The sequence below is a fragment of the Amphimedon queenslandica genome, unplaced genomic scaffold, assembly GCF_000090795.2.
Source record: "Amphimedon queenslandica unplaced genomic scaffold, v1.1 AMPQUscaffold_13356, whole genome shotgun sequence".
Taxonomy (NCBI): Eukaryota; Metazoa; Porifera; class Demospongiae; order Haplosclerida; family Niphatidae; genus Amphimedon; species Amphimedon queenslandica.
Window position 1 is genome coordinate 32,386 of NW_003546408.1, and position 13,505 is coordinate 45,890.

Below are 13,505 nucleotides of genomic sequence, written 5' to 3' on the forward strand. Positions count from 1 at the left end.
CTTTCTTGTCTCTTCTTCTTTTCTTTTTCCTCTTCCTGCTCTTTCTCTCTTTCTTCCTCTTGTTTTTGTCTTTGCTTTCTTTCCTCTTCCTTTTCTTGCTCTCTTCTTTCCTCCTCTTGCTTTTTCTTTCTTTCTTCCTCCTTTTGATCCTCAAGCTCCTTATCTTTTCTTTCCTTTTCTTTTCTTCTTTCTTCTACATCAAAAGGTGCAAAGCTAGGACCTTGTCCCATGTTTGATTGCAACTGATTTCTGCTAGAACAGTAACAGTAGAAGTAGAACCAACTATGCAAGACATACAATTGCACATGAACAGTTAAAAAAATTGATTTTTTGCAGCCTATGTTTTATTCATGAATGAATTTATAACTGTATTAAATATTAATGTTATTGCTGTGATAAATTGATGATGTCTGATTCATATATGTAATAGCCTAAGGGTATAGCTGCTGTCTGTGTCAGTAGATTACGGAGCAGTCTCTTGTGTGCTTGTATACTGTAACGTTCCTCATCATCGTTTGTCAAGTACTGGAGCTCCCATGATAAATTCGACCATACACCTTTGAGGGCTGATGGATTTAGTTGCAAAATGTGAAGCAACTCGTCTTGTAAGCTCAGAATGTGAGCAGAATAAGAACTCTATAAAAGGAGACAATGTATCAAAATTGGGTGCTTTTAATCAATTCTGATAACAATAAAAGTCATTGAAATTATGCGGCATCACTATTTCTATTGCATTATTGAATTTGAGCTGATTCCGATCAAACTTGAATTTTTTACGAAATTTTCAAGTTACTCAAAAAATCTTGCCAAAATTGAAAAGGAAAGAATTCTTAATTTTTATAATTTTTCTGATATGCATACATGTTCTTTCATTGCTTGAGCTAATTTTGATCAAAATTGAATTAAAATTTTTTTTAATTGCTTCAAAATTTTGCTAAAACTATTAAGGAGACCAGTTAAATTAAAAATATTAAAAATTCCTGCATACATGAAATGTATTTTATATGTGTTATTCCACTTACAGTCTCCTGGTCATAGTCCATTGAAAAAAGGTGAGGCTTCTGAGAAAGGACAGCATCTGCCCACTCACCCTCATCTTCATTCCCAATGTACCAGTCAGTATCATAACCTGATAGATAGTCGGAAAATAATTCTTCATTGTCACTTGGTTCGCCAATAGCAGCCTCATCATAAAGTAGCTTAACTGCATATCTATCAATAATAATAATAATATCAATAATAATAATAATAACAATAATAATAATATGTTCTTTAATACCTAAATGCTTTAAGGGATATATTGCTGAGTAATCTGTTTGACTGCAACCATTGAATGTTAGACTCTGAAGTTAAAACTGCATTACTAAAAGCTCCATTGAATCCTTTGTACAACTGATAGGGACTAGGGACACTAGTAGTAGAGGAGAGAGAGCTGGTGATGATGCTAAATAGAGCTGAAGTCAATGATTTTATGTTCGCTAGTTGAGGAAGAGTCAGTTTCTTTCTCAAACTGAATCTATCAAGTAAATAATCATGCCAGGATTGTGGTAGCCTGGTGTCTATGATGACAGCTATTTCTCTACTAGATAATGGGAGAGAAGGAGGGAATGAAGAAGTATTAGTAGCTTGATGTAATGGCGTCACTCTATTGCTTCCAGGTCTCATGAAAGAAGACTCACGAACATTCGCACCTCTCACTAAATTGGGTGAACCAATGATAGTATCAGTTCTATCAGTTGGTGCTCCTTTCGGTGCCAAGAAAGCTTGTCTCAGTGACTCAATATCAAGTGAATGTTGGGATCCTTCACCTACTAGCACACTTGATACATGAACTGAGCTGCCTGCATAAGTACTGCCTGAAACAATGGGCTCTCTCCCTCCTTTGTTAACACGAGCCTCGGTCTCTCTTGTGTTTAATATAATATCAGGGAACTGCTTTGAATCCGATAGACAATACTTGAGAGTCACATAAATGAGAGTTTTAAAAAAATTGTCGTAAAATTTAGCTAAATAAGCCGGCTGGTCGATAATTCCAGAGAGAGAATTCCGTGCATCCGAATAAACTTCAGCTACATATGCATCCACTGGAGCAAAGACATTAAAGAGATGAGGATTACAATAAAAAGAGAGAGAGGGACAGTTTGATGTATAAGCTAAGTCGATAGCTTCATCAAGCCTTGCTACTTCAATAGCATGACAAGACGTCTCCTGTAACTCTAGCCCCAAGAGTGAGAGGATCTGATACCCATATCCTCTCTCCAGGAGCTGAGCCAGTACAGTCCTATCTTGAAACCTTATAAGCCAGACCTCCCCAAGCCCATTGCTTGCTCCTCTAGTAAGAGTATTAGTAATACTGAGTGTTTCAACTATTCCAGTCTTTGCTTGCTTGTAGAATACTCCATCGAGAGACTCTGAGCTAAAAGACCGACGAAAAAGGCGAGGCCAGTAAAACAAAGGTCGAGGCGAGACTGGAAGTAATATAGGGAGGGTGAAGAGAGGAAGGAGAGGGGAGGAGAAGAGAGAGGAGAGAAGCATGAACAGCAAACTGAATGGTAGGAGAAGAAAAGTGAGGAAGAGGGTTAGTGAATGCTTTCGTGTTCTCAGTTTTGAATCAAATAACAGTCCGAGTAGAAGAATAAGATAAAAATGAAGATTGCAACGAAAGTTTGAAAAGACTAGGAGACCATAACCAACAATGACTGCCCTGACACCAATAGGAAGAATAATCCAGGAATTATTATTAGAGACATAAAATAAAGAAAGAGAGAGGATGGCAGTCAGAGAAAGCTCATGCAGTGCACTAACTGTATCCTGCCAAATCTGAAATGAAAAAGATAAGGACAATTGTACATGAACATAAATAAATTATACAAAAAGAGAGTGGTTGCAATACCTTTCGTAAAATTCTCAAAGTTGCTACAACAAACACAATTGAAGAGGAACTGGTACTACTTTCAATGTTAAATCCAATATAGGTCACCATGCACAATGGGTATACTAAAAATATTAAAAATAAATGTCACTTCTCTATTCATTACTCTCCTACCATAAAGGAGCAAGTATTGTCTAGGGCCCCCTGTAAAAAAGAACAGTCTCTTTCTCTTGTCCTTCATTACTTTACTTGAGTCTCTTTCTCTTGGATGCAATGGATTCCTTACTCCACCCAAGGACTGGAAGCAATAAAGAGAAGAGGAAAGTTTCAGTACCTCCTCAAAAACTGCTAAGATAATAATTCCGATGCTGCTATACAGTTCAGTGTTTGACATCAACCTCCTTTCATTTGTACTTGTAGAATTGTTCCACATATCAATATCAGTATCAGGTCCAGTGTCCATAGTGTAATATAGGATCAAAGACAAAGCTATCATGAGAAGTGATGTCCTTTGTATTTCACTGGAATACTTTACAACATAGTTCTTCACATTTAAGTGTATCTCTCTCATAATAACAAGCAGGTGGAAGCTGTAATGAGACGAAGAGATGCAGGAGGCGTCTTTGTGGTGATGTCTACAGCTGCAAAGAGCTCTTACTGAGTCTGCTAAGAATTGCAATAAGTTCAAACTGAGTAAGAATCCAAGTAATCCTGAAGCAAGTATGCCAGCTGTGTTGGTATAAAATGCATTGAGGAGTAAAATGATGCCAATTGATACTAATGTTAGAAGGAACTGACACAATAATCTATTGGAAAAGGGAAAAAGATCTCATTCTCACAGTAAAAAATGACAAAATAATAATTCCCACATCCTTTTCTCTCTCTCTCTTGCCTAATCTCAGAAGGAGCTACAGATCCTCCCGTTAGTATGACTAGACTTTGTTCAAGAAGGTAAAAGAGGAGAGAGTCTGGAGATGGCAAGACTCCAAGAGCCCAAAGGAGAGGCAAGGAGAGGAAACACACATAAAGAACATAAAAGAATACCAAAGGGACATTGAAAATATATCTATAAAAATAGAAAAATTTAATGAAAATATACATGAACATGCTGTTGATGATCATAATATTATTAATCATAGGGTTAGTTATTACTTTGTTAAAATAAGAGTGAACCCAAAGCAGAAGACATAGAAAGACCTGCTGATGAATCTTAACTGAAATACTCTATCTTGCTCCACATTTCTGTACACATTGAAATCAACTGGTGGACTAACAAGAAGTGAATAGTGTCCAGTACAGACACACACCCATCCTAATACATGTACAAGTACTGCAACCCCAGTGGGCATTATATCACGCATCAGACCAACATCCAATAAAACAAAACTAGTAAAACCAGTCAATCCAGATATGATCAAATGGAGAATTAGATTGGGCGGAGTTTTTAGAGCAAAGACATAGGAAAGGACACTTGAAAATGAGTGAATGTCTTCGTCTTCTTCAAATGTTTCATTTTGTTTTTTGACGTAAACTGCATTAATTTTAATTATCATGCTAATCGTAAATGAAACGAGGCCCAGGATCCCTCCATAAATCATTCCTAAATAAAGCCCACTCCATGGTACGAAGGAGAGACCGGTCAGCGGAAGGGAGAGGAGGAAGGGTAGTAACCATAGCAACGACTGGATCACGTGACAGGAACAAGGGAGTCCCCTTTTAAATTGGATTCCACCAGAGATTGTTTGAAGGAGTCGAGAGAGTAACAGAGAGTTCTTGTACTCGTTCAGTAGTGGGGCCACAGTCTCAGGCATCTTGTGACGACCACGCGATCCTTCTCAGTAGCTGTAGCTCTTCTTCTTTCGTGGGCCGGGTTTTGCCGCCTTTTGGCGGGCAGATCTGTTATGTTTGTTGCTATGGAAATGAAAAAATATTGAAACACAGAAACAGTAGAACGGTTAATTAGATCACAATTTGGAAAGAAAAATTAGAAAGTTTATTCGTATAATTAGAAAATAACAAAATCTTTCTCACTTTTCTTCTCACTTTCCTTCTCGCTTTTCTCCTCCACTCTCTCTCTTTCTCTCTCTTTTAGGTAGACTATGAGCGGCCTATCATTGGGTGCATGTGACGGCAGAGACTTTTGCCGCTCCTCTATTCGCGACTCTACGATTGGCATTAACTTTGATGCACTAGGTGAGGTTGAACATTATGAACATGTTTCTGGTGACCTTTTTGACCTCTTGAAATCCGGTGAGCACACAGACGTTACGTTTGTAGTGGGCGGGGTCAGGTTCCCAGTTCATCGCGTTATACTGGCCTCAAGGTGTACTTTCTTTTCCGTTTTATTGTTTGGAGATATGAGAGAGGCCCAGCCTGGTAACAACGAGATAACGTTACAAGATGCAACCCCGGAGTCTTTCAGGGCACTGTTAGAGTACATATACTCTGGGAAGGTCTGTCTGGGGGATTTACCTGAACAGGTAAAGCATCCAATGAGATAATGTGTACATGCACACCTCATTAATGTTAAAATAATAGTTTATTATTATTATTTATTTATTAAATTACCTGCAGGTCATATTAGATCTCCTTGGCCTATCAAACAAGTATGATTTCAGTCACCTCCAGTCCTCCATATTGGCCTATCTCAAAGCCACACTCAGTGTCCACAATGCCTGCATTATTTACAATGTAGCCAACTTCTATCAGCTCTCTGACCTCTGTTTGGCCTGTGCTTCCTATATTGACATCAATGCTCAGGCAGTCATGAGAAGTGAAGCATTCCTTTCCATCTCTCATCAGTCGCTGGTGGAACTCGTGTCTAGGACCTCTTTCTACTGCCCTGAACTAGAGGTAACGAGGAATACAAGACATGATATGTAGCAATGATAAAATTAATAGCAAAAAGATATTGATAATAATCTTTCTCATTTATCATTATTATTACTATTACTATCAAACAAGAATCAGAAGAGAGAGAGAGAAAATTTGGAAAAGGGAGAGAAACCCATATCACAAAATGAATTATTATTATTATTATTATTCTATTATTCAAGGTATATTTTGGAATAAGGAGGTGGCTGGATAATAATGAGGTCTCCAAAGATGAAGAGAAGAATATACTGAAAATAGTCAGACTGGAACTGATACCGATGAGCAGTTTGCTGGGTGAAGTGAGAGAGAGTTCCCTCTTTGAAGCTAATGATATCCTTGACGCCATTGCTATGATTAACAAGAAAAATATGATTGAGCTTAACCAGAGGGGCTTACTCCGTAAGTGTATTGTAGTATAGTATATAAGGTCTTTGGCCTGATTTTGGAGTATCTTTAAAAATTCATAAAAAATCCAATTTTAATCGGAATGAGTTCAAACTTTCTATGCAACATAAGAACAGGTATATGTATCAGAAAAAATTATTAAAATGGAAAATTCTCTCCTAGTCATTTTTGGCAAAATTTGGCCAATGACCCTGTACTATAGTACAGGGACTTTGGCCCGATTTTGGAGTAACTTTAAAAATTCATAAAAAATCCAATTTTAATTGGAATAACCTCAAACTTTCTACACAACATAAGAACATGTATATGCATCAGGAAAAGTCATAAAAATGGAGAATTCTCCCCTAGCCATTTTTGGTGAAATTTGGCCAAAGACCCTGTACTATAGTACAGGGACTTTAGCCCTATTTTGGAGTAACTTTAAAAATTCATTAAAAAATCCAATTTTAATTGGAATAACCTCAAACTTTCTACACAACATAAGAACATGTATATGCATCAGGAAAAGTCATAAAAATGGAGAATTCTCTCCTAGCCATTTTTGGTGAAATTTGGCCAAAGACCCTGTACTATAGTACAGGGACTTTAGCCCTATTTTGGAGTAACTTTAAAAATTCATTAAAAAATCCAATTTTAATCGGAATGAGCTCAAACTTTCTACACAACATAAGAACATGTATATGTATCAGGAAAAATTATAAAAATGGAGAATTCTCTCCTAGCCATTTTTGGCGAAATTTGGCCAATGACCCTGTACTATAGTACAGGGACTTTAGCCTGATTTTTGAATAACTTGAAAAATTTATAAAAAAATCCAAACATGATTGGAATCAGCTCAAAGTTGATGAAGTACCCTAGCTGTGTTATAATATAGTACAGTGCCTTTGGAAGCAACTTTAAAAATCTAGCTCAAACTTTCCAGTGATTTTCCCATTAAATCGCTCTTTTCAATGAATAGTACCAGAGGAGAATGTTGCGACAGTGCAACATGATGCCACAGTCTCAGACAACCAGACAATCTTGCTCAGCGGCGACACTGAGAGCTACACTGGAGACCATGGGTACGCCATTCACACTATAACCCGTAACGGACCGTCAAAAGGAATAATAGTGGGACTTAACCAGCCATACATCATCAACTGTATTAAGATGCTTTTATGGGATAGAGACAACAGATCCTACTCTTACTATATAGAGGTAGATTACTGATAATATACTAATAATATACTAATGATATACTAATAATATACTGATATGACCTTTCTCTAGATATCACTGGATGGCAGTCAATGGTTGACTATTATTGATAGGAGGGACCATCTCTGTCGTTCGTGGCAGGAACTGTTCTTTGAAGATAAAGTCGTCAAGTACGAGAGGAGTACATGTACATGATTATTATACATGTGCTACATTAATTATGAGTCTCATTATTTATTATTATTATTATTATTATTAGGTATATTCGTATCATTGGTACATTCAATTCGATGAACAGGAGTTTTCATTTGGTTTCTTTTAGCTGCCTACACACAAGCAGACGGTTCTCTCTATCTAAAGACGGACTCATCAGTAAGAAGAGAAAGAGAGAGAGGGAAGGAGGGAGAGAGAGGGGATAGAGAGAGGGGGGAGAGAGAGAGGGAGTGGAAGAGTGAGAGGGGGGGGAGAGAGGGAGAGGGTGCAGTTGAATGAAAAGCTCTTTTATCTCCTATCTCTTTCCAGTACCAGATGAAAACGTAGCCAGTATATCAACGAGTGCTACAGTCCTTGAAGGAGTGAGCAGGAGTAGAAATGCTTTGCTCAATGGAAACACTAGAGACTATGACTGGGACTCTGGCTACACTTGTCATCAGTTGGGATCAGGCTACATCATAATCCAACTGGCACAACCTTACGTCATATCCACAATGAGGTACAGACACATGGTCAACATACATGTACATGTACATACATGTACATGTATGTACTTGCACATACATGTATGTACATTGTATATGTAATTAGATTATGTCCTCCATAGGTTGTTGCTCTGGGATTGTGATGACAGGTCGTACAGCTATTACATTGAAGTATCGACTGATCAGAAGAGCTGGACTAAAGTCATTGATAGAAGTCAGGAGAGCTGCAGGTCCTGGCAGCACATACAGTTTGACCCACTTCCTGTTACCTTTGTTAAAATCGTAGGAACACACAATACAGCCAATGAGGTATAGAAATTTGTTTTTATTTGGGTTTCCCACAAAGCATGCTAGCGTATGGAGCAAATTTAAAAAATTCATTGGAATCAACTCAAATGTTCTACACAACAGAAAAACATGTATATGCATTAGAAAAAAATTATAAAAGTGGAAAACTCTCTCCTTTTCAATTTTGACAAAATTTGGCTGGACCAGATAGGATGTTTTGTCAAAATTTTGAGCAACTTTATCCACCGAAAATAAGCTGAAAATCCTGTGGGAAACCCTAGTATACATGTAGTAGTATACATGTACATGTGTACATGTGTACATGTATTTTCCTTTTGTATCTCCAGGTGTTTCATTGTGTTCATTTTGAATGTCCGGCGGCTCCTCTCAGCTCATCTCCAAACAATCATTTTAATTGATAAATAAATAATTGTATTAATGACATTAATTGTGTATATATAACTATGTCACTTGTCTCTTTTTAATCCGTCTCACTCCTTTCCCTCACACACACTCTTATGATGTTGATTTGATTAAATTTTAAAAGGATTGTTGTATCTCTTTGTGTTAGAATCTACATACTTTAATGTCGGAAATGATGAAAAAATATTTATGAAACAAATAAAATGATAATGTCTATAAATAATAAATAAGAACACTGTACATCATATTATGGTTCATATAAATAATGATTATTAATTATAGATTGATATGGACTATCTTTCAGTAACTAACACGGTTGTCCTCCTCCTCCTCCTCCTCCTCCCCATTTAAAGAACTTGAGGACGTTAGAAGAGACCGAAGATGCTCGACTTGCTTTTGATCTCTACAGAAGAGGATATACAGTGACTGGTAAATTGATGCGCTGCTTAAAACTTTCTAGCTTCTATACAAAATAAGACATGCTATTTTTCAAACTTCTACAGGCATCAATATGTACATTATATCATTGACATTTTTGTTTTGGAGCCACTTTTTCAAAAGTATAAGCAATTATTCAAGTGCTCATAACTTTAAAACATCAAATAGAATTGACTCGATCTTTCTACATAGCATCAATACACTCCCCAGACCTGATCGTTGTCAATTATTTTATCTTCATAAACAGCCCCTCCTCCTCCAGTCACGCCCCTTCCCTTGCTCAAAGGGGAAGAAGAAGAAGGTGAGATTCCCTGCAATCGATGAGCACTTGCGCTCCTTTTAGGAGACGGAAGAGTGTGGTGTCTCCTCTCTTCTAAAACCTGTCACACAGAGTAACATTATCATTGGAGGACAGCTTACAGGAAGGGGTGGGGTTATCCGCCCGAGCATTGAAGTGGGGGATGAGGAGTGCTCCCGACTGTCCCTCCCAATGCTACTCTCTTGGGCTTGCACTGATGTCCTTACTTTCTTGAATATACTCTCAGCTGCTTCCAGTTTACCTTGCTTCATGTAACACTTACCCTTAAAGATAAAAGAGAATGATAAAAAAAGAGAATGGAAATAGGAAGAAGGATAAAGTAGAGAATACTCATTTTAGTTTTTATACTTACAAGGTAATTTAGTGTTTTTGTTACTCTTGGATCATCTGGTCCATACTCTGTGTGATATATCTCTAGTGCTCTTTGGTAGTACCATTCCACCTGTATGAGTACAACAATGTATTATCAAGAGAGTATTGCAATCTGTTCCTTGCCTCCTCGTATTTCCCAAGGTGCTGGCAAAGTGTTGCTAGGTTTATTAGCTGCTGTGCCACATCAGGGTGATTGGGACCTAACAACTGGAGGAATCAGATATAAAATAAATAAATAGATAAATATAAACACTGCAATAGCATCTAATTAATGTCTCTAACTTTTTGTCGTATCTCCAGTGCTCGACGACAGAAATCTTCGGCTGTTCTATGCTCTCCTAGTTTACCGTGTAAGACTGACAAATTATTGAGCGTAGAAGCAACCTAATGTCAAGAAAAAGGAAAATTTATACATATACATGTATAAGTACATGTACATATACATACTGTTTGGTGAGTGGAGCCGTTGATTTTCTCTCGTATCTCCAAAACCTCTTGTAGCAGTTTCACAGATTCTTTTAACTTCCCCTGCTCTCTAATTAGAGTAACGTACAACTACACACACTCTCTCTCTCCTCCTTACCTGTAAATGACTACCATCACATTGAGCATGTTTGCTCTCTCTGGGTGGTATCTACCAGCTGTTCTCTCTAACTCTTGAACCGCTTTCTTACACAAGGAGACAGCAACATCATGTCTACCCTAGTGAGAGAGAGAGAAAGAGAGAGAGAGAGAGAAAGAAAGAAAGAGAGAGAGAGAGAGAGAGAAAGAGAGAAAGAGAGAGAGAGACAGAGAGAGTGGGTGGCCTTTCTCTTTTCTCTATTTTTCCTCACTTGGTGCATGTGTTGTAATGCATATTGATGAAGTTTCTGATAATGCGACTCATCACTGTCTCCTCCTCTTTTCTCTTCATTTCTGTCTTTCTTTCCACTCTTGTCCTCTCTCTCCACATCTTCCCCCTCCTCCTCCTCCTCTTCCTCCACTATACTGACAACAATAACAACAACTAAAACGACAACACATTACCATTTTCATTATTAACATCAGCTCTCTCTTTAACCTACAAATAGAAATAAATAAAAAAATATTATTATTTATTATTATATAGCAAGACTTTACTCAAGTATATATATGAGCACTTACCTGTGGCAAGTTTACAAGATAACTTAGTTGCTCTTTCTCTTCCTGTACCTTACACAACTCTACTTCACTTTCTTGTAATGATTGTTGACATTTCTGTAGCTCCTGTCTTAGCCAGCCATTCTCGTCTGCTAGACGTCTCACTTGAGCCTTTAACTTTGCTCTCTCTCCCTCTCCATATTCAATGTACTCAATAATAGCTTCAACCAACTGTACAAAGGAAGAGAGAAAGATTGGGACTATCTATTTCTATTGTATTATTTAAAAGGTTATTATTACGTTGGCGTCTTGTATTCCTGTGCTTAATAAATTAAAAGATTCAGCTAGTGCTCCTTCCCTGGCCTCCATCAAAAGAGTAGCATCTGATGAATAAAAAATAATGTATCATTAAAGTCCTTAGTTTTACCTTCTCCTTCTTCGATTTCTGCATTTTTCTGACCCAATTCTGATAGATGTGTCTCGTGTTGACGTCTGAGAGCTTCCAGTTGACAGGAAACTGAGCGAGAATCTTTAAGTAATTGAGAATAATGGAGCACTACAGCACTCTCATCCTCCATGTTAATAGGCCACACCTCACCACACCCACTAAAATCTATTAGTGTGCATGGGTGTACGCTTTAATTAATGCATAGATTTAATACACAGACCCGGTCTGTGTAGTATATCTATGATTAATGTGAATGTGTGGGTGGACACTGTTTTCGTCTTCTGTAATTTAGCACTAAACAGCTATTGAGTTTGACCTTGAACATTGGTGCCTTATACATGCACATGTACTTTATGCTGCATTACATAATTTCCTTTCATATTTTTTGCCATTTTTAACAGCTTATACACACAATGCATAACTCAATATCTACAGCAAAGTATATGCATGCAATATATACTTTTTTGCCATGAAGATATAAGTTTATTTGAAAAATAGGAGAAACTGTGCATTTTAACTAGCCTATAGTCACTAGTGTTGCATGATATAGCTAATAATTAATGTTCCTGGATTTTCTAATCTTTTGCAGTGCAGCACATCCTTAAGAGAGGCAGTAATAATACAAATAATTATCAGCATTATCAAAGATGCATGATGTGCATAGATAATATCTATGGTGTGTGGCTGTACGTTGTAATGCGAATGTGTTGGTGGAAAAGTCAGTCTTCTGTGCTACTGCTACTTCACTGATGGAAGCAATTTAGCACTAAACAGTTATTGACCTTGAACATTGGTGCCTTGTACTTTACACTGCGTTACATAATTCCCTTTCATATTTTTGCTATTTTGTACAGTTCACACACACACACACACAGAATGCAATGAATGCATAACTCAATATCTACAGCAAGGTATGCATGCAGTAATTAATTATTTTTGCCAGGAAGATATAAATTTATGCGACAAATGTGCATTTCTGCAAGCCTATAGTCACTAGTGTTGCATGATATGGTTAATAATTAATGTTCCTGGACTTTCTAATCTCTCGCAGTGCAGCACATCCTAATGAACGGAGAGGCAGTAATAATACATATAATTATCAGCATTATCAACTGCTTTATCAGGATAATTCTTTGCTAGTTTCCTGCATTCCATTGGACCATAGGCATGATCGGAAGTATAGCCAAAAGCATGACTCCACTCGTGAAGTAGAACTCCTTCCTTGTTATACTTTGTATCATCACTGCACAGGGTGGGAAAATTGGAGAGACCAGGACAAATGTAAGTGGTAGTACTACCTTTATAGGTATAGGCTCCCCAGTTGGGTTGACAATTAACACCATTGATGACATACTTAACCGATTTAGCGTGAATTCCAGTATCGACCTTTCGGAATACATGTTTTACCTTATTTTTACGTCTATGGGTAGGTCCATGGTCAGGCCGATGGTCAGGCCGATGGTGAGGTGGATGGTGAGGTGGATGGTGAGGCGGATGATGAGGCGGATGGTGAGGCGGATGGTGAGGTGGATGGTCAGGCGGATGGTCAGGTGGATGGTCAGGACAATGGTCAGGCGGATGGTGAGGCGGATGGTCAGGTGGATGGTGAGGCGGATGGTCAGGCGGATGGTCAGGCGGATGGTCAGGTGGATGGTCAGGCGGATGGTCAGGCGGATGGTCAGGCGGATGGTCAGGCGGATGGTCAGGCGGATGGTCAGTCGGATGGTCAGGACAATGGTCAGGCGGATGGTCAGGCGGATGGTCAGGTGGATGGTGAGGCGGATGGTGAGGCGGATGGTCAGTCGGATGGTGAGGCGGATGGTCAGGTGGATGGTCAGTCGGATGGTCAGGACAATGGTGAGGCGGATGGTGAGGCGGATGGTCAGGTGGATGGTGAGGCGGATGGTCAGTCGGATGGTCAGGCGGATGGTCAGGTGGATGGTCAGTCGGATGGTCAGGACAATGGTCAGGCGGATGGTCAGGCCCATCGTCAGGCCTAGCCTCAAACCAGTCCCTATACAATGTCTTATTCTTCTTGTCAACAGCATCTTT

General features: G+C 38.5%; 4 protein-coding genes across 5 annotated transcripts; 2 read left to right on the top strand and 2 right to left on the bottom strand.

The window, feature by feature from the left end:
* Nucleotides 1–322: 322 nt before the first annotated feature.
* On the bottom strand, nt 323–4,822 carry LOC100641972 (pecanex-like protein 4). Its single transcript, XM_019997697.1, has 7 exons — nt 4,025–4,822; nt 3,765–3,938; nt 3,047–3,678; nt 2,894–2,997; nt 1,280–2,820; nt 1,023–1,212; nt 323–636 (listed from the first exon to the last, which is right to left on the bottom strand). Exons 1-7 carry the CDS (start codon nt 4,681–4,683, stop codon nt 385–387), a joined length of 3,552 nt encoding a protein of 1,183 aa, XP_019853256.1. The 5' UTR covers nt 4,684–4,822; the 3' UTR covers nt 323–384.
* Nucleotides 4,823–4,880: 58 nt separating this feature from the next.
* LOC100640583 (BTB/POZ domain-containing protein 9-like) lies at nt 4,881–8,909 on the top strand. 2 transcript variants are annotated; one of them, XM_019997698.1, is made up of 10 exons: nt 4,892–5,122; nt 5,228–5,352; nt 5,447–5,725; nt 5,929–6,145; nt 7,110–7,348; nt 7,421–7,518; nt 7,608–7,720; nt 7,871–8,060; nt 8,169–8,355; nt 8,682–8,909. In XM_019997698.1, the coding sequence occupies exons 1-10, from the start codon at nt 4,972–4,974 to the stop codon at nt 8,751–8,753; spliced, it is 1,671 nt and encodes a 556-aa protein (XP_019853257.1). In that variant the 5' UTR covers nt 4,892–4,971; the 3' UTR covers nt 8,754–8,909. The 2 variants fall into 2 exon arrangements, with proteins under 2 accessions (XP_003387285.1, XP_019853257.1); XM_003387237.3 differs by having other exon boundaries at nt 4,881–5,352.
* Nucleotides 8,887–11,823, bottom strand: LOC100642099 (kinesin light chain 1-like). The gene is made up of 13 exons (XM_019997699.1): nt 11,433–11,823; nt 11,306–11,388; nt 11,030–11,236; nt 10,913–10,946; nt 10,720–10,868; nt 10,470–10,588; nt 10,334–10,421; nt 10,169–10,270; nt 10,010–10,093; nt 9,867–9,956; nt 9,616–9,777; nt 9,408–9,575; nt 8,887–9,160 (listed from the first exon to the last, which is right to left on the bottom strand). The coding sequence occupies exons 1-13, from the start codon at nt 11,581–11,583 to the stop codon at nt 9,065–9,067; spliced, it is 1,533 nt and encodes a 510-aa protein (XP_019853258.1). The 5' UTR covers nt 11,584–11,823; the 3' UTR covers nt 8,887–9,064.
* An 821-nt stretch (nt 11,824–12,644) lies between these two features.
* On the top strand, nt 12,645–13,499 carry LOC109582772 (circumsporozoite protein-like). Its single transcript, XM_019997694.1, has 2 exons — nt 12,645–12,656; nt 12,884–13,499. The coding sequence occupies exons 1-2, from the start codon at nt 12,645–12,647 to the stop codon at nt 13,451–13,453; spliced, it is 582 nt and encodes a 193-aa protein (XP_019853253.1). The 3' UTR covers nt 13,454–13,499.
* Nucleotides 13,500–13,505: the final 6 nt, after the last annotated feature.

What these genes read in the sequence shown, in the direction of transcription:
- LOC100641972 (XM_019997697.1), bottom strand. Translation starts at nt 4,683, where the DNA reads ATGCCTGAGACTGTGGCCCCACTACTGAACGAGTACAAGAACTCTCTG. An exon ending in TTCACTCTTATTTTAACAAA is followed by an intron (nt 3,939 to 4,024) that starts GTAATAACTAAC and finishes CTATTTTTATAG; the next exon opens with ATATATTTTCAATGTCCCTT. An exon ending in TGGACTATGACCAGGAGACT is followed by an intron (nt 637 to 1,022) that starts GTAAGTGGAATA and finishes CTCCTTTTATAG; the next exon opens with AGTTCTTATTCTGCTCACAT.
- LOC100640583 (XM_003387237.3), top strand. Translation starts at nt 4,972, where the DNA reads ATGAGCGGCCTATCATTGGGTGCATGTGACGGCAGAGACTTTTGCCGC. An exon ending in TGGGGGATTTACCTGAACAG is followed by an intron (nt 5,353 to 5,446) that starts GTAAAGCATCCA and finishes AATTACCTGCAG; the next exon opens with GTCATATTAGATCTCCTTGG. An exon ending in CACACAATACAGCCAATGAG is followed by an intron (nt 8,356 to 8,681) that starts GTATAGAAATTT and finishes TTGTATCTCCAG; the next exon opens with GTGTTTCATTGTGTTCATTT.
- LOC100642099 (XM_019997699.1), bottom strand. Translation starts at nt 11,583, where the DNA reads ATGGAGGATGAGAGTGCTGTAGTGCTCCATTATTCTCAATTACTTAAA. An exon ending in ATCTTGTAAACTTGCCACAG is followed by an intron (nt 10,947 to 11,029) that starts GTAAGTGCTCAT and finishes TTCTATTTGTAG; the next exon opens with GTTAAAGAGAGAGCTGATGT. An exon ending in TGATGTTAATAATGAAAATG is followed by an intron (nt 10,869 to 10,912) that starts GTAATGTGTTGT and finishes TTGTCAGTATAG; the next exon opens with TGGAGGAAGAGGAGGAGGAG.